The sequence below is a fragment of the Oncorhynchus mykiss genome, chromosome 17 (genome assembly GCF_057628025.1).
Source record: "Oncorhynchus mykiss isolate SJ-2025 chromosome 17, ASM5762802v1, whole genome shotgun sequence".
Taxonomy (NCBI): domain Eukaryota; kingdom Metazoa; phylum Chordata; class Actinopteri; order Salmoniformes; family Salmonidae; genus Oncorhynchus; species Oncorhynchus mykiss.
The window spans coordinates 75,705,836-75,726,966 of NC_143038.1; the positions used below are offsets into that span (position 1 = coordinate 75,705,836).

Genomic DNA, 21,131 nt, shown 5'->3' on the forward strand with positions numbered 1-21,131 from the left:
GTTTTGTCGTAGGATAGTTGGTCACTTGGCTGAAAATCTTCCAGAACCTGTAAGTAAAATATTGTCTCTCATTGATAATGATAAAAGTGAAAAGGTTTGTCTATATCTGATAACTATGGATGTTATAAATGTGTGTGATATTTTTCAAGATATTTTTTTCTTCATGTCTAATCAGAAAAACCTGACAGCCTGTTGATTTAAGATACGTTATCACATTAGATATGTTTACATAGTGCAAGTGATGAAGTCACTGAGTCTAATTTAATTTAACATCTTAATGTCTTTTGCAGGTTCCTGACCTACGCTCCTAAGCACAGATCTAGGATCAGCTCATCCTCATCAAATCCAAACAAGGATCTTAATAAACCACAAGGGGAACACTAATCTCAGACCAGCGTTTAAACCCCACGTCTTCCTGCCAAGACACTGACACTCCGTCCAGAATTCCTCTGCGCTCCAGCTGTCCATCCATCCATCTGTCCATCCATCCATCCATCCACACTCCAGCCAGCCAGCCATGGGTCTGATGAGCGAGGACATGGAGTGCTGTGTCTGCCTCCAGCCCTACTCTCGCAGGGAGAAGATCCCTCGGGTGCTCCACTGTAAGCACACATTCTGTGGGCTGTGCTTGCAGGCGATGTCCAGGCTCCAAAGCGGCCTACTGACAGTCTGCTGCCCCCTGTGCCGTTGGATCACCTGCACCGAGCCCAGCCTCACCCTGCCGGGGTCGCTGTGGGTTAACACTGAGATCTGGGACCAGATACTAGACAGACAACAGGAAGAGGAGGAAGAGTGGAAGGGAGCTAACAGACAGACACGGACCACTACACAGTACACATGGTGAGTACCCCAGGCAAAGGTGGATGGATTGATAGACTGATTTAGAAACCTGGAGATACCTTCCTCTGTTCTCTGATCTTCCTAACATTTAGTTCTGTATCTTTTGGTCTCTCTCTCTCTCTCTCTCTCTCTCTCTCTCTCTCTCTCTCTCTCTTCTGTTTATTTCCCCTTCTCTCCTGTCCTCTAGTTCTCCATCAAGGCATTGTGGCCTGAGGCTCAAACTACAGAATTTCCTGAGGAGGATGAAGCACAATGTACTGTAAACCGAGAAGACGAAGAGCAGAGAAAGAAGCCTGAATTTTCCCATTTCAAAGCAGGAGATACTCATTGAGTAATGAAGCTATTTCACAAAACAGGACCGACCGGTGACTTTCCATAATGAAGCAAGATTGAACCAATTGTTCATATGCTTTGTGTTTGATTGTCTTTGGGAATGTGTAATGTTCTCAGTCAACTTACCTGGTAAAATAAGGGTTAAATTATAATATTAATAATAAAGGATGGATAGGTGGAGGAAATAAAAAAATTAGATATTAAATGGATTGAGGAAGAAAGAAAGATAAAGGAAGTTATGAATAGATTGACAGACATTGATAGATAGATAGATAGATAGATAGATAGATAGATAGATAGATAGATTTGTACCATTTGTACATTGTTACAACACTGTACACTGTACACATATGTATAATATGACATTTGTAATGTCTTTATTGTTTTGAAACTTCTGTATGTGTAATGTTAACTGTTAATTTTTATTGTTTATTTCACTTTTGTATATTATCTACCTCACTTGCTTTGGCATTGTTAACACTTGTTTCCCATGCCAATAAAGCCCCTTGAATTGAATTGAATAGATAGATAGATAGATAGATAGATAGATTGATAGATAGATAGATAGATAGATAGATAGATAGATAGATAGATAGATAGATAGATGGGTGAAGGTTAGAGACTGTGTATTGTACAATGTGTTCTGTGTACAATACAATATATATATATATTTTTTTAAATTTATTTCACCTTTATTTAACCAGGTAGGCTAGTTGAGAACAAGTTCTCATTTGCAACTGCGACCTGGCCAAGATAAGGCATAACAGTGTGAACAGACAACACAGAGTTACACATGGAGTAAACAATTAACAAGTCAATAACACAGTAGAAAAAAGGGGAGTCTATATATACATTGTGTGCAAAAGGCATGAGAAGGTAGGCAAATAATTACAATTATGCAGATTAACACTGGAGTGATAAATGATCAGATGGTTATGTACAGGTAGAGATATTGGTGTGCAAAAGAGCAGAAAAATAAATAAATAAAAACAGTATGGGGATGAGGTAGGTGAGAATGGGTGGGCTATTTACCAATAGACTATGTACAGCTGCAGCGATCGGTTAGCTGCTCAGATAGCAGATGTTTGAAGTTGGTGAGGGAGATAAAAGTCTCCAACTTCAGCGATTTTTGCAATTCGTTCCAGTCACAGGCAGCAGAGAACTGGAACGAAAGGCGGCCAAATGAGGTGTTGGCTTTAGGGATGATCAGTGAGATACACCTGCTGGAGCGCGTGCTACGGATGGGTGTTGCCATCGTAACCAGTGAACTGAGATAAGGCGGAGCTTTACCTAGCATGGACTTGTAGATGACCTGGAGCCAGTGGGTCTGGCGACGAATATGTAGCGAGGGCCAGCCGACTAGAGCATACAAGTCGCAGTGGTGGGTGGTATAAGGTGCTTTAGTGACAAAACGGATGGCACTGTGATAAACTGCATCCAGTTTGCTGAGTAGAGTGTTGGAAGCAATTTTGTAGATGACATCGCCGAAGTCGAGGATCGGTAGGATAGTCAGTTTTACTAGGGTAAGTTTGGCGGCGTGAGTGAAGGAGGCTTTGTTGCGGAATAGAAAGCCGACTCTTGATTTGATTTTCGATTGGAGATGTTTGATATGGGTCTGGAAGGAGAGTTTAGAGTCTAGCCAGACACCTAGGTACTTATAGATGTCCACATATTCAAGGTCGGAACCATCCAGGGTGGTGATGCTGGTCAGGCGTGCGGGTGCAGGCAGCGAACGGTTGAAAAGCATGCATTTGGTTTTACTAGCGTTTAAGAGCAGTTGGAGGCCACGGAAGGAGTGCTGTATGGCATTGAAGCTCGTTTGGAGGTTAGATAGCACAGTGTCCAAGGACGGGCCGGAAGTATATAGAATGGTGTCGTCTGCGTAGAGGTGGATCAGGGAATCGCCCGCAGCATGAGAAACATCATTGATATATACAGAGAAAAGAGTCGGCCCGAGAATTGAACCCTGTGGCACCCCCATAGAGACTGCCAGAGGACCGGACAGCATGCCCTCCGATTTGACACACTGAACTCTGTCTGCAAAGTAATTGGTGAACCAGGCAAGGCAGTCATCCGAAAAACCGAGGCTACTGAGTCTGCCGATAAGAATACGGTGATTGACAGAGTCGAAAGCCTTGGCAAGGTCTATGAAGACGGCTGCACAGTACTGTCTTTTATCGATGGCGGTTATGATATCGTTTAGTACCTTGAGCGTGGCTGAGGTACACCCGTGACCGGCTCGGAAACCAGATTGCACAGCGGAGAAGGTACGGTGGGATTCAAGATGGTCAGTGACCTGTTTGTTGACTTGGCTTTCGAAGACCTTAGATAGGCAGGGCAGGATGGATATAGGTCTGTAACAGTTTGGGTCCAGGGTGTCGCCCCCTTTGAAGAGGGGGATGACTGCGGCAGCTTTCCAATCCTTGGGGATCTCAGACGATATGAAAGAGAGGTTGAACAGGCTGGTAATAGGGGTTGCGACAATGGCGGCGGATAGTTTCAGGAATAGAGGGTCCAGATTGTCAAGCCCAGCTGATTTGTACGGGTCCAGGTTTTGCAGCTCTTTCAGAACATCTGCTATCTGGATTTGGGTAAAGGAGAACCTAGAGAGGCTTGGGCGAGTAGCTGCGGGGGGGGGGGGGGGGGGGGGAGCTGTTGGCCGAGGTTGGAGTAGCCAGGCGGAAGGCATGGCCAGCCGTTGAGAAATGCTTGTTGAAGTTTTCGATAATCATGGATTTATCGGTGGTGACCGTGTTACCTAGCCTCAGTGCAGTGGGCAGCTGGGAGGAGGTGCTCTTGTTCTCCATGGACTTCACAGTGTCCCAGAACTTTTTGGAGTTGGAGCTACAGGATGCAAACTTCTGCCTGAAGAAGTTGGCTTTAACTTTCCTGACTGACTGTGTGTATTGGTTCCTATATATATATACTGTGAACAATGTTTATAATAGATGTTTAATGATTTGATAAAAGGTGTATTACTGTGTGAAGGGAAGTGGAGGTTTAGTATTTATTATGACATCATTTTAGAACAGCTTTAATATTGCATATTGTTTATTTTATCAATGTAATTGTCTGCATCATTTCCAGTCCCCCAAATCAGGGATGTTGGATTTGTTTATCCTCATTGGACATGTTAATTCATCTGTTCTGTTTGAAGAGCAGGTTTTTATCCTGGAATTATATTTATTGGTTAATAAATACATCCAATTTAAAATAACCCTGTCTTAGAGTTGTGAAATAGCTTATTATTATCATTACATTAGGAAAGTAACTGTCTGATATCCAACTATTTATGGACCCCAGATAGAGTTGGGGGTGTTAATACACTACACATTCTACACTACTATTTCCTAAAACACAAAACAAATCCTAAACATTCCACTGTCCTTGGTTTTGATGTGTGCAGTACATGACTGAAATCACTCTCTGTCTAATCATGTCTCAGAGAACCCTGTATGCATTCTTGCATATGAAATTCCCTAAAATTTGATAAAGCAATAACCAGAATTGAATTCTTCGTTGCAGGTTAGGAGAATTTATGCAGCATGTTAGGGGAATTAACGTTGCAGGTAAGGAGAATTTATGCAGCATGTTAGGGGAATTAACGTAGCAGGTAAGGAGAATGAGGTTAAAGGTTAGGAAAAGGCTTAGGGTCACTTCTGGTCGTAGCTGTACCGAAGTGGTGTTTTTAGGAAGTCCTTCTCTGATTGGTGGAACTCACGTCTGTTTTGGTTGTGTACGTTTCATTTCCTGCTGTGAGTTATTGAATTGGTCACTAGCCTGTCTTGAAAACATGAAGAAGCTCTTCAAATAGACAGACAGATTGTGTCTGAAATGGCCCCTATTCCTTATATAGTATACTACTTTAGACCAGGGACCAGCTAGTGCAGTATGTAGTATATGTAATCAATCCTGTGTGTAGCTGGTGTAGAGGAGTCAGGTGCAGGACATCAGATATGAGTAATAAACGTAATTGACTCAAAATAGACAAATACAACACAATAATGCGACCCCACAATAACGGACCGTTAACCTCTCTAGGCTAGGGGGCGGTATTTTCACGTCCGGATGAAATGCTTGCCCAAAGTTAACTACCTGCTACTCAGGCCCAGAGGCTAGGATATGCATATTATGTGTAGATTAGGATAGAAAACAGTCTGAAGTTTCTAAAACTGTTTGAATGATGTCTGTGAGTATAACAGAACTTATTTGGCAGAAGAAACCCCGAGGGCAAACCATCCAGGAAAATCTTTTTTTGAGGTCACTCTCTATTCAATGGGTTTTCTATGTGGATCTAGATTTCTAAGGCTCTTGCTTGCAGTTCCTATCACTTCCACTGGATGTCAACAGTCTTTTGAAATTGGTTGATGTTTTTTCTTTGTGTAATGAAGAAGTAGGGCTGTTCAGAATGAGGGTTGAGTGTATAACCATGGAATTTATCGAACAAAAGGACTATTTGTGATGTTTATGGGACATATTGGAGTGCCAACAAAAGAAGATCTTCAAAGGTAAGGCATGAATTATATCATTATTTCTGAGTTTTGTGTCACGCCTGGCGGGATGAAATATGATTGTCTGTGTTTGTTTGATGGGGTGCTATCCTCAGATAATAGTACGGTTTTCTTTCGCCGTAAAGCCTTTTTGAAATCGGACACAGTGGCTGGATTAACAAGAAGTTTATCTTTAATCGTATGTATAACACTTGTATCTTTCATCAATGTTTATGATGAGTATTTCTGTAATTTGATTTGGCTCTCTGCAATTTCACTGAATGTTATTTGAGACAATGCATTACTGAACATAACGCGTCAATTTAAACTGAGTTTTTTGGACATAAAGAGGGATCGTTTCTCTAAATCCTGTCGTCTCCTCCCTCTGCCCGGTCTCCCTACGGCCCTACATACTGCTTAGGCCCTGTTTACACACGTCTTCCGGAACTACGGGGTTCCTGAGGATATAGTGTCTGATAGATGTCCCCAGTTCACTTCGAGAGTCTGGAGGGCGTTCATGGAACGTTTGGGGGTCTCGATCAGCCTCACCTCAGGTTTTCACCCCGAGAGTAATGGGTAGAGAGTGAGTGAACAAGGATGTGGGCAGGTTTCTGCGGTCCTATTGCCAGGACCGGCCGGGGGAGTGGGCAGTGTTCGTGCCCCGGGCAGAGATGGCGCAGGACTTGCTCCGCCACTCCTCCACTAACTTCTCCCCCTTTCAGTGTGTATTGGGGTACCAGCCGGTTCTGGCACCGTGGCATCAGAGTCAGACCGAGGCTCCTGCGGTGGACGATTGGTTCAGACGTGCGGAGGAGACCTGGGAAGCCGCACATGGTCGCCTCCAGCAGGCCGCGCTGCGCCAAAAGACCAGCGCAGACAGTCACCGCAGTGAGGCCCCAGCGTTCGCACCGAGGGACAGGGTCTGGCCCTCGACCCAAAACCTGCCCCTCCTCCTGCCCTGCTGGAAGCTTGGCCCCCGGTTTGTGTTGCCATTCAAAGTCCTGAGGAGACTGAACGAGGTATGTCACAAGTTACAGGTTCCCCTCGATTACCATATTAACCCCTCGTTCCATGTGTCTCTCCTCAGGCCGGTGGTGGCTGGTCCGCTCCGGGAGTCTGAGGTACAGGAGGTTCCTCCGGCCCAGCTGGACATCGAGGGGGCCCCGGCGTACTCTGTCCTTTCCATCCTGGATTCGAGGCGTCGGGCGAGGGGCCTTCAGTACCTCGTGGAGTGGGAGTGGTACGGTCCGGAGGAGAGGTGCTGGCTTCTGGTGGCTGATGTATTGGACCCTGAGCGTGAGTTCCACCATCGCCTCGCCCTCCCGGTCGTCCCCGAGTTTGGTGTCGACGCACCTCTGGAGCCGAGCGTCGGCTGTCACGACTTCCGCCATCGGCTCCTCTCCTTGTTCGTTCGGCGGTCGACGTCATCGGCTTTCTAGCCATTGCCGCTCCATGTATCCATTTGTTTTGTCTTGTTCTCTGCACACCTGGTTTTCCTTTCCCAATCAATCTACATGTATCTATTCCTCTGTTCCCCATCATATCTTCTTGTGAGATTTATTGTGTTACGTGTGTGTTGTTGACGCGCCAGCCTGGCTTGTTTTTTCCATGGTATTTCACGAAGATGTTTATTGTTAAACATAATTATTGTGACTGTTTTGCACATTTGCCTGAATGAAGTGAGCACTTGTTCACAAATATCTGCTCTCCTGCACCTGACTTCACCTTCAGTATGCACACATCTGACAGAATCTCACAGTCTACATAGATCCCAATGAGGAGACAACAGTCTATATTGTCCCTAATGAGGAGACAACAGTCTGTATAGGGCCTAATGAGGAGACAACAGTCTATATAGACCCTAATGAGGAGACAACAGTCTATACAGGGCCTAATGAGGAGACAACAGTCTATATAAACCCTAATTAGGGGACAACAGTCTATACAGGGCCTAATGAGGAGACAACAGTCTATACAGGCCCTAATGAGGAGACAACAGTCTATGTAGACCCTAATTAGGAGACAACAGTCTATATAGACCCTAGTGAGGAGACAACAGTCTATATGGACCCTAATGAGGAGACTACAGTCTATATAGGCCCTAATGAGGAGACAACAGTCTATATAGACCCTAGTGAGGAGACAACAGTCTATATAGGCCCTAGTGAGGAGACAACAGTCTATATAGACCCTAGTGAGGAGACAACAGTCTATATAGACCCTAATGAGGCGACAACAGTCTATATAGACCTTAATGAGGAGACAACAGTCTATATAGGCCCTAATGAGGAGACAACAGTCTATATAGACCCTAATGAGGAGACAACAGTCTATATAGACCCTAGTGAGGAGACAACAGTCTATATAGACCCTAGTGAGGAGACAACAGTCTATATAGACCCTAATGAGGAGACAACAGTCTATATAGACCCTAGTGAGGAGACAACAGTCTACATAGGCCCTAGTGAGGAGACAACAGTCTATATAGGCCCTAATGAGGAGACAATAGTCTATATAGACCCTAATGAGGAGACAACAGTCTATATAGACCCTAATGAGGAGACAACAGTCTATATAGACCCTAGTGAGGAGACAACAGTCTATATAGACCCTAATGAGGAGACAACAGTCTATATAGACCCTAGTGAGGAGACAACAGTCTATATAGACCCTAGTGAGGAGACAACAGTCTATATAAACCCTAATGAGGAGACAACAGTCTATATAGACCCTAGTGAGGAGACAACAGTCTATATAGACCCTAATGAGGAGACAACAGTCTATATAGACCATAATGAGGAGACAACAGTCTATATAGACCCTAATGAGGAGACAACAGTCTATATAGACCCTAGTGAGGAGACAACAGTCTATATAGACCCTAATGAGGAGACAACAGTCTATATAGACCATAATGAGGAGACAACAGTCTATATAGACCTTAATGAGGAGACAACAGTCTATATAGACCCTAATGAGGAGACAACAGTCTATATAGAACCTAATGAGGAGACAACAGTCTATATAGACCTTAATGAGGAGACAACAGTCTATATAGACCCTAGTGAGGAGACAACAGTCTATATAGACCTTAATGAGGAGACAACAGTCTATATAGACCCTAATGAGGAGATAACAGTCTATATAGACCTTAATGAGGAGACAACAGTCTATATAGTCCCTATATATATAATCTTTGTGTTTAATATGTATATTTTATGGCTCCTATTTGGTTTGTTTTTCTTAATTGTAGCCTTAAGGTGTCTGTCAGAGAAATAGGCAGCTCTGTTGTCCCTGGGTATGTCCCAATTGCTATCCTATTCCATAGATAGTGCACTGCTTTTGACCAGAGCCTTTGCCTTTAAAGTAGTGCACTATGTAGGGAATAGTGTTCCATTTGGGACAAAGACCCTGTGTTACCAAACTGTCATATAAAATAATAATGTATTTGTTAACCTACAGCTCCACTCCTCTTTTCCAACTAGTAGTTAATCAACGGTAGTTATTCATTAACGGGAGATATGTAGAAAGAGAAACTACAACATTCTGAAACAGGTGTGTCAGGTATGTATGGGGGTTAGGCTAGATAACAGGGTGGATGGAGCACGGCCCTGACTAAAAGTAGTATACTATATAAGGAATGGTATGTATGGGGGTTAGATTAGAGAACAGGGTGGATGGAGCACGGCCCTGATCAAAAGTAGTATACTATATAAGGAATGGTATGTATGGGGGTTAGGCTAGATAACAGGGTGGATGGAGCACGGCCCTGATCAAAAGTAGTATACTATATAAGGAATGGTATGTATGGGGGTTAGGCTAGATAACAGGGTGGATGGAGCACGGCCCTGATCAAAAGTAGTATACTATATAAGGAATGGTATGTATGGGGGTTAGATTAGACAACAGGGTGGATGGAGCACGGCCCTGATCAAAAGTAGTATGGTATGTATGGGGGTTAGGCTAGATAACAGGGTGGATGGAGCACTGCCCTGACTAAAAGTAGTATACTATATAAGGAATGGTATGTATGGGGGTTAGATTAGATAACAGGGTGGATGGAGCACGGCCCTGATCAAAAGTAGTATGGTATGTATGGGGGTTAGATTAGATAACAGGGTGGATGGAGCACGGCCCTGACTAAAAGTAGTATGGTATGTATGGGGGTTAGGCTAGATAACAGGGTGGATGGAGCACGGCCCTGACTAAAAGTAGTATACTATATAAGGAATGGTATGTATGGGGGTTAGGCTAGATAACAGGGTAGATGGAGCACGGCCCTGATCAAAAGTAGTATACTATATAAGGAATGGTATGTATGGGGGTTAGATTAGATAACAGGGGGGATGGAGCACGGCCCTGATCAAAAGTAGTATGGTATGTATGGGGGTTAGGCTAGATAACAGGGTAGATGGAGCACGGCCCTGATCAAAAGTAGTATACTATATAAGGAATGGTATGTATGGGGGTTAGATTAGAGAACAGGGTGGATGGAGCACGGCCCTGATCAAAGTAGTATACTATATAAGGAATGGTATGTATGGGGGTTAGGCTAGATAACAGGGTGGATGGAGCACGGCCCTGACTAAAAGTAGTATACTATATAAGGAATGGTATGTATGGGGGTTAGGCTAGATAACAGGGTGGATGGAGCACGGCCCTGACTAAAAGTAGTATACTATATAAGGAATGGTATGTATGGGGGTTAGGCTAGATAACAGGGTGGATGGAGCACGGCCCTGATCAAAAGTAGTATGGTATGAATGGGGGTTAGGCTAGATAACAGGGTGGATGGAGCACGGCCCTGATCAAAAGTAGTATACTATATAAGGAATGGTATGTATGGGGGTTAGGCTAGATAACAGGGTGGATGGAGCACGGCCCTGATCAAAAGTAGTATACTATATAAGGAATGGTATGTATGGGGGTTAGATTAGATAACAGGGTGGATGGAGCACGGCCCTGATCAAAAGTAGTATACTATATAAGGAATGGTATGTATGGGGGTTAGGCTAGATAACAGGGTGGATGGAGCACGGCCCTGATCAAAAGTAGTATACTATATAAGGAATGGTATGTATGGGGGTTAGGCTAGATAACAGGGTGGATGGAGCACGGCCCTGACTAAAAGTAGTATACTATATAAGGAATTGTATGTATGGGGGTTAGATTAGATAACAGGGTGGATGGAGCACGGCCCTGACTAAAAGTAGTATACTATATAAGGAATTGTATGTATGGGGGTTAGATTAGATAACAGGGTGGATGGAGCACGGCCCTGACTAAAAGTAGTATACTATATAAGGAATGGTATGTATGGGGGTCAGATTAGATAACAGGGTGGATGGAGCACGGCCCTGACTAGAAGTAGTATACTATATAAGGAATGGTATGTATGGGGGTCAGATTAGATAACAGGGTGGATGGAGCACGGCCCTGACTAAAAGTAGTATACTATATAAGGAATGGTATGTATGGGGGTTAGGCTAGATAACAGGGTGGATGGAGCACGGCCCTGACTAAAAGTAGTATACTATATAAGGAATGGTATGTATGGGGGTTAGGCTAGATAACAGGGTGGATGGAGCACGGCCCTGACTAAAAGTAGTATACTATATAAGGAATGGTATGTATGGGGGTTAGGCTAGATAACAGGGTGGATGGAGCACGGCCCTGACTAAAAGTAGTATACTATATAAGGAATGGTATGTATGGGGGTTAGGCTAGATAACAGGGTGGATGGAGCACGGCCCTGATCAAAAGTAGTATGGTATGAATGGGGGTTAGGCTAGATAACAGGGTGGATGGAGCACGGCCCTGATCAAAAGTAGTATACTATATAAGGAATGGTATGTATGGGGGTTAGATTAGAGAACAGGGTGGATGGAGCACGGCCCTGATCAAAAGTAGTATACTATATAAGGAATGGTATGTATGGGGGTTAGATTAGAGAACAGGGTGGATGGAGCACGGCCCTGATCAAAAGTAGTAGGAGGACTTCCTAAAAACACCACTTCGGTACAGCTACGACCAGAAGTGACCCTAAGCCTTTTCCTAACCTTTAACCTCATTCTCCTTACCTGCTACGTTAATTCCCCTAACATGCTGCATAAATTCTCCTAACCTGCAACGTTAATTCCCCTAACATGCTGCATAAATTCTCCTAACCTGCAACGTTAATTCCCCTAACATGCTGCATAAATTCTCCTAACCTGCAATGAAGAATTCAATTCTGGTTATTGCTTTATCAAAGTGATGTGTTTTTAGGGAATCTCATATGCAAGAATGCATACAGGGTTCTCTGAGACATGATTAGACAGAGAGTGATTTCAGTCATGTCCTGCACACATCAAAACCAAGGACAGTGGAATGTTTAGGATTTGTTTTGTGTTTTAGGAAATAGTAGTGTAGAATGTGTAGTGTATTAACACCCCCAACTCTATCTGGGGTCCATAAATAGTTGGATATCAGACAGTTACTTTCCTAATGTAATGATAATAATAAGCTATTTCACAACTCTAAGACAGGGTTATTTTAAAGTGGATGTATTTATTAACCAATAAATATAATTCCAGGATACAAAAACCTGCTCTTCAAACAGAACAGATGAATTAAACATGTCCAATGAGGATAAACAAATCCAACATCCCTGATTTGGGGGACTGGAAATGATGCAGACAATTAAATTGATAAAAGAAACAATATGCAATATTAAAGCTGTTCTAAAATGATGTCATAATAAATACTAAACCTCCACTTCCCTTCACGCAGTAATACACCTTTTATCAAATCATTAAACATCTATTATCTATTATCTGTCTGTCTATTCAATTCAATTCAATTCAAGGGGCTTTATTGGCATGGGAAACATGTGTTAACATTGCCAAAGCAAGTGAGGTAGATAATATACAAAAGTGAAATAAACAATAAAAATTAACAGTAAACATTACACATACAGAAGTTTCAAAACAATAAAGACATTACAAATGTCATATTATACATATGTGTACAGTGTACAGTGTTGCAACAATGTACAAATGGTTAAAGTACACAAGGGAAAATAAATAAGCATAAATATGTAAATATCTATCTATCTATCTGTCTATCTATCTATCTATCTATCTATCTATCTATCTATCTATCTATCTATCTGTCTATCTATCTATCTGTCTATCAATCTATCTATCTATCTGTCTATCTGTCTATCTATCTATCTATCTATCTATCTATCTATCTATCTATCTATCTATCTATGTCTGTCCATCTATTCATAACTTCCTTTATCTTTCTTTCTTCCTCAATCCATTTAATATCTTATTTTTTATTTCCTCCACCTATCCATCCTTTATTATTAATATTATAATTTAACCCTTATTTTACCAGGTAAGTTGACTGAGAACATTACACATACCCAAAGTCAATCAAACACAAAGCATATGAATAATTGGTTCAATCTTGCTTCATTATGTAAAGTCACCGGTCGGTCCTGTTTTATGAATTAGCTTCATTACTCAATGAGTATCTCCTGCTCTGAAATGGGAAAATGCAGGCTTCTTTCTCTGCTCTTCGTCTTCTCGGTTTACAGCACATTGTGCTTCATCCTCCTCAGGAAATTCTGTAGTTTGAGCCTCAGGCCACAATGCCTTGATGGAGAACTAGAGGACAGGAGAGAAGGGGAAAAAAACAGAGGAGAGAGAGAGAGAGAGAGAGAGAGAGAGAGAGAGAGAGAGAGACCAAAAGATACAGAACAAAATGTTAGGAAGATCAGAGAACAGAGGAAGGTTTCTCCAGGTTTCTAAATCAGTCTATCAATCCATCCACCTTTGCCTGGGGTACTCACCATGTGTACTGTGTAGTGGTCCGTGTCTGTCTGTTAGCTCCCTTCTACTCTTCCTCCTCTTCCTGTTGTCTGTCTAGTATCTGGTCCCAGATCTCAGTGTTAACCCACAGCGACCCCGGCAGGGTGAGGCTGGGCTCGGTGCAGGTGATCCAACGGCACAGGGGGCAGCAGACTGTCAGTAGGCCGCTTTGGAGCCTGGACATCGCCTGCAAGCACAGCCCACAGAATGTGTGCTTACAGTGGAGCATCCGAGGGATCTTCTCCCTGCGAGAGTAGGGCTGGAGGCAGATACAGCACTCCATGTCCTCGCTCATCAGACCCATAGCTGGCTGGCTGGGGTGTGGATGGATGGATGGATGGATGGACAGCTGGAATTCTGGACGGAGTGTCAGTGTCTTGGCAGGAAGACGTGGGGTTTAAACGCTGGTCTGAGGTCAGGTTTCCCCTTGTGGTTTGTTAATGTCCTGGTTTGGGCTTGATGAGGATGAGCTGATCCTTGATCTGTGCTTATGGGCATAGGTCAGGAACCTGCAAAAGACATTAAGATGTTAAATTAAATTAGACTCAGTGACTTCATCACTGGCACTATGTAAACATATCTAATGTGATACCGTATCTTAAATCAACAGGCTGTCAGGTTTTTCTGATTAGACATGAAGAAAAAAATATCTTGAAAAATATCACACACATTTATAACTTCCAAAGTTATCAGATATAGACAAACCTTTTCACTTTTATCATTATCAATGAGAGACAATATTTTACTTACAGTTTCTGGAAGATTTTCAGCCCAGTGACCAACTATCCTACGACAAAACTTTGTGTTTGAGAGAGAAGAGTGTGTGTGCTCCTATTTAAAGCTTTGGGGGAGGAGACAAAATTGTGTTTTTTCCCCAGAAAGGGCGGTCTCTCACCTCCTCTACTCTCAGGTGAGGCAGGAAAGTTCCATGGAACGAGTTAAACACTTCTAGGTCACTTCTATAGCATAGTAGGACACTTCAGGAGAATTGCCAGGGTTGCGTATTGACATTTTCAGGGCAGGTGTTTATGTCTACAAAGGGCACGTACACTGAGTGTACAAAACATTAAGAACACCTGCTCTTTCCTTGACATAGAATGAGTGTACAAATGGTGTTCCTAATGTTTGGTACACTCAGTGTAAGTCCAGATTATGACGGATCAATATTTGAAGGGGAATTTCCACTAGAGAGGGGGAAGCACTTATACAACCCTTTCTGTGGACTTGTAGATCCTCTCTGTGGACTTGTAGAACCCTCTATGTGGACTTGTAGAACCCTCTATGTGGACTTGTAGATCCTCTCTTTGGACTTGTAGATCCCTCTCTGTGGATGTGTAGATCCTATCTGTGGACTTGTAGATCCTATCTGTGGACTTGTAGATCCTCTCTGTGGACTTGTAGATCCTCTCTGTGGACTTGTAGACCCCTCTCTCTGAACTTGTAGACCCCTCTCTGTGGACTTGTAGACCCCTCTCTGTGGACTTGTAGACCCCTCTCTGTAGACTTGTAGACCTCTCTCTGTGGACTTGTAGATCCTCTCTGTGGACTTGTAGACCTCTCTCTGTGGACTTGTAGATCCCTCTCTGTGGACTTGTAGACCTCTCTCTGTGGACTTGTAGATCCTTTCTGTGGACTTGTAGACCTCTCTCTGTGGACTTGTAGATCCTCTCTGTGGACTTGTAAACCCCTCTCTGTAGACTTGTAGACCTTTCTCTGTGGACTTGTAGATCCCTCTCTGTAGACTTGTAGACCTCTCTCTGTGGACTTGTAGATCCTCTCTGTGGACTTGTAGAACACACTCTGTGGACTTGTGGATCCCTCTCTGTGGACTTGTAGAACCCTCTCTGTGGACTTGTGGATCCCTCTCTGTGGACTTGTGGATCCATCTCTGTGTACTTGTAGAACCCTCTCTGTGGACTTGCAGAACCCTCTCTGTGGACTTGTAGAACCCTCTCTGTGTACTTGTAGAACCCTCTCTGTGTACTTGTAGAACCCACTCTGTGGACTTGTAGATCCCTCTCTGTGGACTTGTAGAACCCTCTCTGTGGACTTGTAGAACCCTCTCTGTGTACTTGTAAACCCCTCTCTGTGTACTTGTAGAACCCTCTCTGTGGACTTGTAGAACCCTCTCTGTGTACTTGTAGAACCCTCTCTGTGTACTTGTAAACCCCTCTCTGTGTACATGCCTGGTTATTGTAGTGTTAATGTACAGAATCAGTTCAATGGAAGCCAAACCTCTTCTAGATAAGAGACACAGTTCAATGGAAGAAGTTTGTTGAACTTCTCCTATGACCCTTTAATGACTCACTTATCTTACAGCACATTGTTTACCTGTATATTGTGAATGAGGTTTATTATAGTGTATATGGATCACAGGACTCCATGGAAATGTCAGGTGTTAATGAGTGAGTGGGCTATCCAGTTGTTTTTACCATAAACATCTGATGAATTGATGGATGAATGAAACACCAAGAGTTTCAGGCTGCTGTGTTGTTTTAGTTTTAAAGTCACGTGTTTCTAATAAAATCAAGTCACAAATTCAGTGGAAACCTTGTAAACAACCCCCCTAACCAGTCAATTAGAAAACAGTCTCCCTGTTGAAACCGGAGTGTTTTTGAATTGACAATTTATGACGGCTCTACTTTTTGTTCAACTGGAAATTCCAGGTGAAACAAGATTGTCTATTCACCATGTCAGCTAAGTGCCACGAACGCACAACAGACACACACAAACAAACACTAAGTATAAAGAACCACCAAACATTTGCTCTTTAAAATCACCTGCGAAGCAGGTTAATATATTCCATGAACGAAACATACAATTTCACGTCACATAATTAAGCAGGAAATGTGGGTGTATCTCACAAATGAATTCCTATCATTAAAGGCCCAGAACAAGAGACTGAAAGAGCTTTGTCAAAGTCTTCTGCTAGTTTCTAATGGTTATTTTTCTGCTTTCTGACGTCATGAGTAAGCTGCACACTAAAACAACGTGAGCTAAATGACAGTAAATGATGAGTAATTCTGTTAGCCAGGGACGGTAACCAGCTCTACCGTCAGCCCTGTTTGTCCCAAATGGAACACTATTCCCTACATAATGCACTACTTTAAAGGCAAAGGCTCTGGTCAAAAGCAGTGCACTATCTATGGAATAGGATAGCAATTGGGACACACCCAGGGACAACAGAGCTGCCTATTTCTCTTTCAGACACCTCAAGGCTATTAATTATCAAGAAAAGTTAAGAAAAACAAACCAAATAGGAGCCATAAAATATACATATTAAACACAAATATTATATATAGGGTCTATATAGACTGTTGTCTCCTCATTAGGGTCTATATAGACTGTTGTCTCCTCACTAGGGTCTATATAGACTGTTGTCTCCTCATTAGGGTCTATATAGACTGTTGTCTCCTCATTATGGCCTATATAGACTGTTGTCTCCTCATTAGGGTCTATATAGACTGTTGTCTCCTCATTAGGGTCTATATAGACTGTTGCCTCCTCACTAGGGTCTATATAGACTGTTGTCTCCTCACTAGGGTCTATATAGACTGTTGTCTCCTCATTAGGGTCTATATAGACTGTTGTCTCCTCACTAGGGTCTATATAGACTGTTGTCTCCTCATTAGTGTCTATATAGACTGTTGTCTCCTCATTAGGGTCTATATAGGCTGTTGTCTCCTCATTAGGGTCTATATAGACTGTTGTCTCCTCATTAGGGTCTATATAGACTGTTGTCTCCTCATTAGGGTCTATATAGACTGTTGTCTCCTCATTAGGGTCTATATAGACTGTTGTCTCCTCATTAGGGTCTATATAGACTGTTGTCTCCTCATTAGGGTCTATATAGACTGTTGTCTCCTCATTAGGGTATATATAGACTGTTGTCTCCTCACTAGGGTCTATATAGGCTGTTGTCTCCTCATTAGGGTCTATATAGACTGTTGTCTCCTCATTAGGGTCTATATAGGCTGTTGTCTCCTCATTAGGGTCTATATAGACTGTTGTCACCTCATTAGGGTCTATATAGGCTGTTGTCTCCTCATTAGGGTCTATATAGGCTGTTGTCTCCTCATTAGGGTCTATATAGACTGTTGTCTCCTCACTAGGGTCTATATAGACTGTTGTCTCCTCATTAGGGTCTATATAGACTGTTGTCTCCTCATTAGGGTCTATATAGACTGTTGTCTCCTCACTAGGGTCTATATAGGCTGTTGTCTCCTCATTAGGGTCCATATAGACTGTTGTCTCCTCATTAGGGTCTATATAGACTGTTGTCTCCTCATTAGGGTCTATATAGACTGTTGTCTCCTCATTAGGGTCTATATAGGCTGTTGTCTCCTCATTAGGGTCTATATAGACTGTTGTCTCCTCATTAGGGTCTATATAGGCTGTTGTCTCCTCATTAAGGTCTATATAGACTGTTGTCTCCTCATTAGGGCCTATATAGACTGTTGTCTCCTCACTAGGGTCTATATAGACTGTTGTCTCCTCATTAAGGTCTATATAGACTGTTGTCTCCTCATTAGGGCCTGTATAGACTGTTGTCTCCTCATTAGGGTCTATATAGACTGTTGTCTCCTCACTAGGGTCTATATAGACTGTTGTCTCCTCATTAGGGTCTATATAGGCTGTTGTCTCCTCATTAGGGTCTATATAGACTGTTGTCTCCTCATTAGGGTCTATATAGACTGTTGTCTCCTCATTAGGGTCTATATAGACTGTTGTCTCCTCATTAGGGTCTATATAGACTGTTGTCTCCTCATTATGTTCTATATAGACTGTTGTCTCCTCATTAGGGTCTATATAGACTGTTGTTTCCTCATTATGTTCTATATAGACTGTTGTTTCCTCATTAGGGTCTATATAGACTGTTGTCTCCTCATTATGTTCTATATAGACTGTTGTTTCCTCATTAGGGTCTATATAGACTGTTGTCTCCTCATTAGGGTCTATATAGACTGTTGTCTCCTCATGAGGGTCTATATAGACTGTTGTCTCCTCATTATGTTCTATATAGACTGTTGTCTCCTCATTAAGGTCTATATACTGTTGTCTCCTCATGAGGGTCTATATAGACTGTTGTCTCCTCATGAGGGTCTATATAGACTGTTGTCTCCTCATGAGGGTCTATACAGACTGTTGTCTCCCCATTAGGGTCTATATAGACTGTTGTCTCCTCATTAGGGTCTATATAGACTGTTGTCTCCTCATTAGGGTCAATATAGACTGTTGTCTCCTCATTAGGGTCTATACAGACTGTTGTCTCCTCATTAGGGTCTATATAGACTGTTGTCTCCTCATTAGGGTCTATATAGACTGTTGTCTCCTCATTAGGGTCAATATAGACTGTTGTCTCCTCACTAGGCTCTATATAGAGTGATGTCTCCTCACTAGGGTCTATATAGACTGTTGTCTCCTCATTAGGGCCTATATAGACTGTTGTCTCCTCACTAGGGTCTATATAGACTGTTGTCTCCTCATTAAGGTCTATATAGACTGTTGTATCCTCATTAGGGCCTATATAGACTGTTGTCTCCTCACTATAGGGTCTATATAGACTGTTGTCTCCTCATTATGGTCTCTATATACTGTTGTCTCCTCATTATGGTCTATATAGACTGTTGTCTCCTCACTAGGGTCTATATAGACTGTTGTCTCCTCACTAGGGTCTATATAGACTGTTGTCTCCTCATTAAGGTCTATATAGACTGTTGTCTCCTCATTAGGGCCTATATAGACTGCTGTCTCCTCATTAAGGTCTATATAGACTGTTTTCTCCTCATTATGGTCTATATAGACTGCTGTCTCCTCATTAAGGTCTGTATAGACTGTTGCGTTGTTGCTATACTAGTCAGCTAAGTCTTTTGGATATCTAAACAAATTGGTCTCTACATCCCTGCCTCAGCACAGTTAGGAAGACTCACTGAACTGATTGGCTCATGGGTTGACTGACTGGCAACGAACACAACCCAAGACGTGTCAATTCATATCGCCGTCTGTCTGAAATGTCATCCCTGTACAGTATGCTGCACTAGCCGGGCCCTGGTCTAAAGTAGTATACTATATACTGTAGTAGTCGGGCCCTGGTCTAAAGTAGTATTCTATATACTGTACTAGCCGGGCCCTGGTCTAAAGTAGTATTCTATATACTGTACTAGCCGGGCCCTGGTCTAAAGTAGTATACTATATACTGTACTAGTTGGGCCCTGGTCTAAAGTAGTATACTATATACTGTAGTAGTCGGGCCCTGGTTTAAAGTAGTATACTACATACTGTACTAGTTGGGCCCTGGTCAAAGTAGTACACTATATACTGTACTAGTTGGGCCCTGGTCAAAGTAGTACACTATATACTGTACTAGTTGGGCCCTGGTCTAAAGTAGTATACTATATACTGTAGTAGTCGGGCCCTGGTTTAAAGTAGTATACTACATACTGTACTAGTTGGGCCCTGGTCAAAGTAGTACACTATATACTGTACTAGTTGGGCCCTGGTCAAAGTAGTACACTATATACTGTACTAGTTGGGCCCTGGTCTAAAGTAGTATACTATATACTGCACTAGCCGGGCCCTGGTCTAAAGTAGTATTCTATATACTGTACTAGCCGGGCCCTGGTCTAAAGTAGTATACTATATACTGTAGTAGTTGGGCCCTGGTTTAAAGTAGTATACTACATACTGTACTAGTTGGGCCCTGGTCAAAGTAGTACACTATATACTGTACTAGTTGGGCCCTGGTCTAAAGTAGTATACTATATACTGCACTAGCCGGGCCCTGGTCTAAAGTAGTATACTATATACTGTACTAGCCGGGCCCTGGTCTAAAGTAGTATACTATATACTGTACTAGCCGGGCCCTGGTCTAAAGTAGTATACTATATACTGTAGTAGTTGGGCCCTGGTTTAAAGTAGTATACTACATACTGTACTAGTTGGGCCCTGGTCAAAGTAGTACACTATATACTGTACTAGTTGGGCCCTGGTCTAAAGTAGTATACTATATACTGCACTAGCCGGGCCCTGGTCTAAAGTAGTATATTATATACTGTACTAGCCGGGCCCTGGTCTAAAGTAGTATACTATATACTGTACTAGCCGGGCCCTGGTCTAAAGTAGTATACTATATACTGTACTAGCCGGGCCCTGGTCTAAAGTAGTATACTATATACTGTAGTAGTTGGGCCCTGGTTTAAAGTAGTATACTACATACTGTACTAGTTGGGCCCTGGTCAAAGTAGTACACTATATACTGTACTAGTTGGGCCCTGGTCTAAAGTAGTATACTATATACTGCACTAGCCGGGCCCTGGTCTAAAGTAGTATATTATATACTGTACTAGCCGGGCCCTGGTCTAAAGTAGTATACTATATACTGTACTAGTTGGGCCCTGGTCAAAGTAGTACACTATATACTGTACTAGCCGGGCCCTGGTCTAAAGTAGTATACCATATACTGTACTAGCCGGGCCCTGGTCTAAAGTAGTATTCTATATACTGTACTAGTTGGTCCCTGGTCTAAAGTAGTATATTATATGCTGTACTAGTTGGGCCCTGGTCAAAGTAGTATACTATATACTGCACTAGCCGGGCCCTGGTCAAAAGT

At 42.7% G+C, this 21,131-nt stretch overlaps 1 protein-coding gene and 1 long non-coding RNA gene across 3 annotated transcripts; one reads left to right on the forward strand and one right to left on the reverse strand.

The window, feature by feature from the left end:
* Window positions 1-1,689, forward strand: LOC149976507 (E3 ubiquitin-protein ligase RNF186-like). Of its 2 annotated transcripts, XM_090206598.1 has the most exons (3): window positions 1-49; window positions 291-840; window positions 1,028-1,689. In XM_090206598.1, the coding sequence occupies exons 2-3, from the start codon at window positions 518-520 to the stop codon at window positions 1,101-1,103; spliced, it is 399 nt and encodes a 132-aa protein (XP_090062724.1). In that variant the 5' UTR covers window positions 1-49; window positions 291-517; the 3' UTR covers window positions 1,104-1,689. The 2 variants fall into 2 exon arrangements, with proteins under 2 accessions (XP_090062724.1, XP_090062725.1); XM_090206599.1 differs by lacking the exon at window positions 1-49 and having other exon boundaries at window positions 266-840.
* Window positions 1,690-12,192: 10,503 nt separating this feature from the next.
* On the reverse strand, window positions 12,193-14,330 carry LOC149976508 (uncharacterized). The gene is made up of 3 exons (XR_016488148.1): window positions 14,273-14,330; window positions 13,504-14,031; window positions 12,193-13,318 (listed from the first exon to the last, which is right to left on the reverse strand). It is a non-coding gene; the product is annotated as an uncharacterized LOC149976508 (long non-coding RNA).
* Between the last annotated feature and the right edge of the window lie 6,801 nt (window positions 14,331-21,131).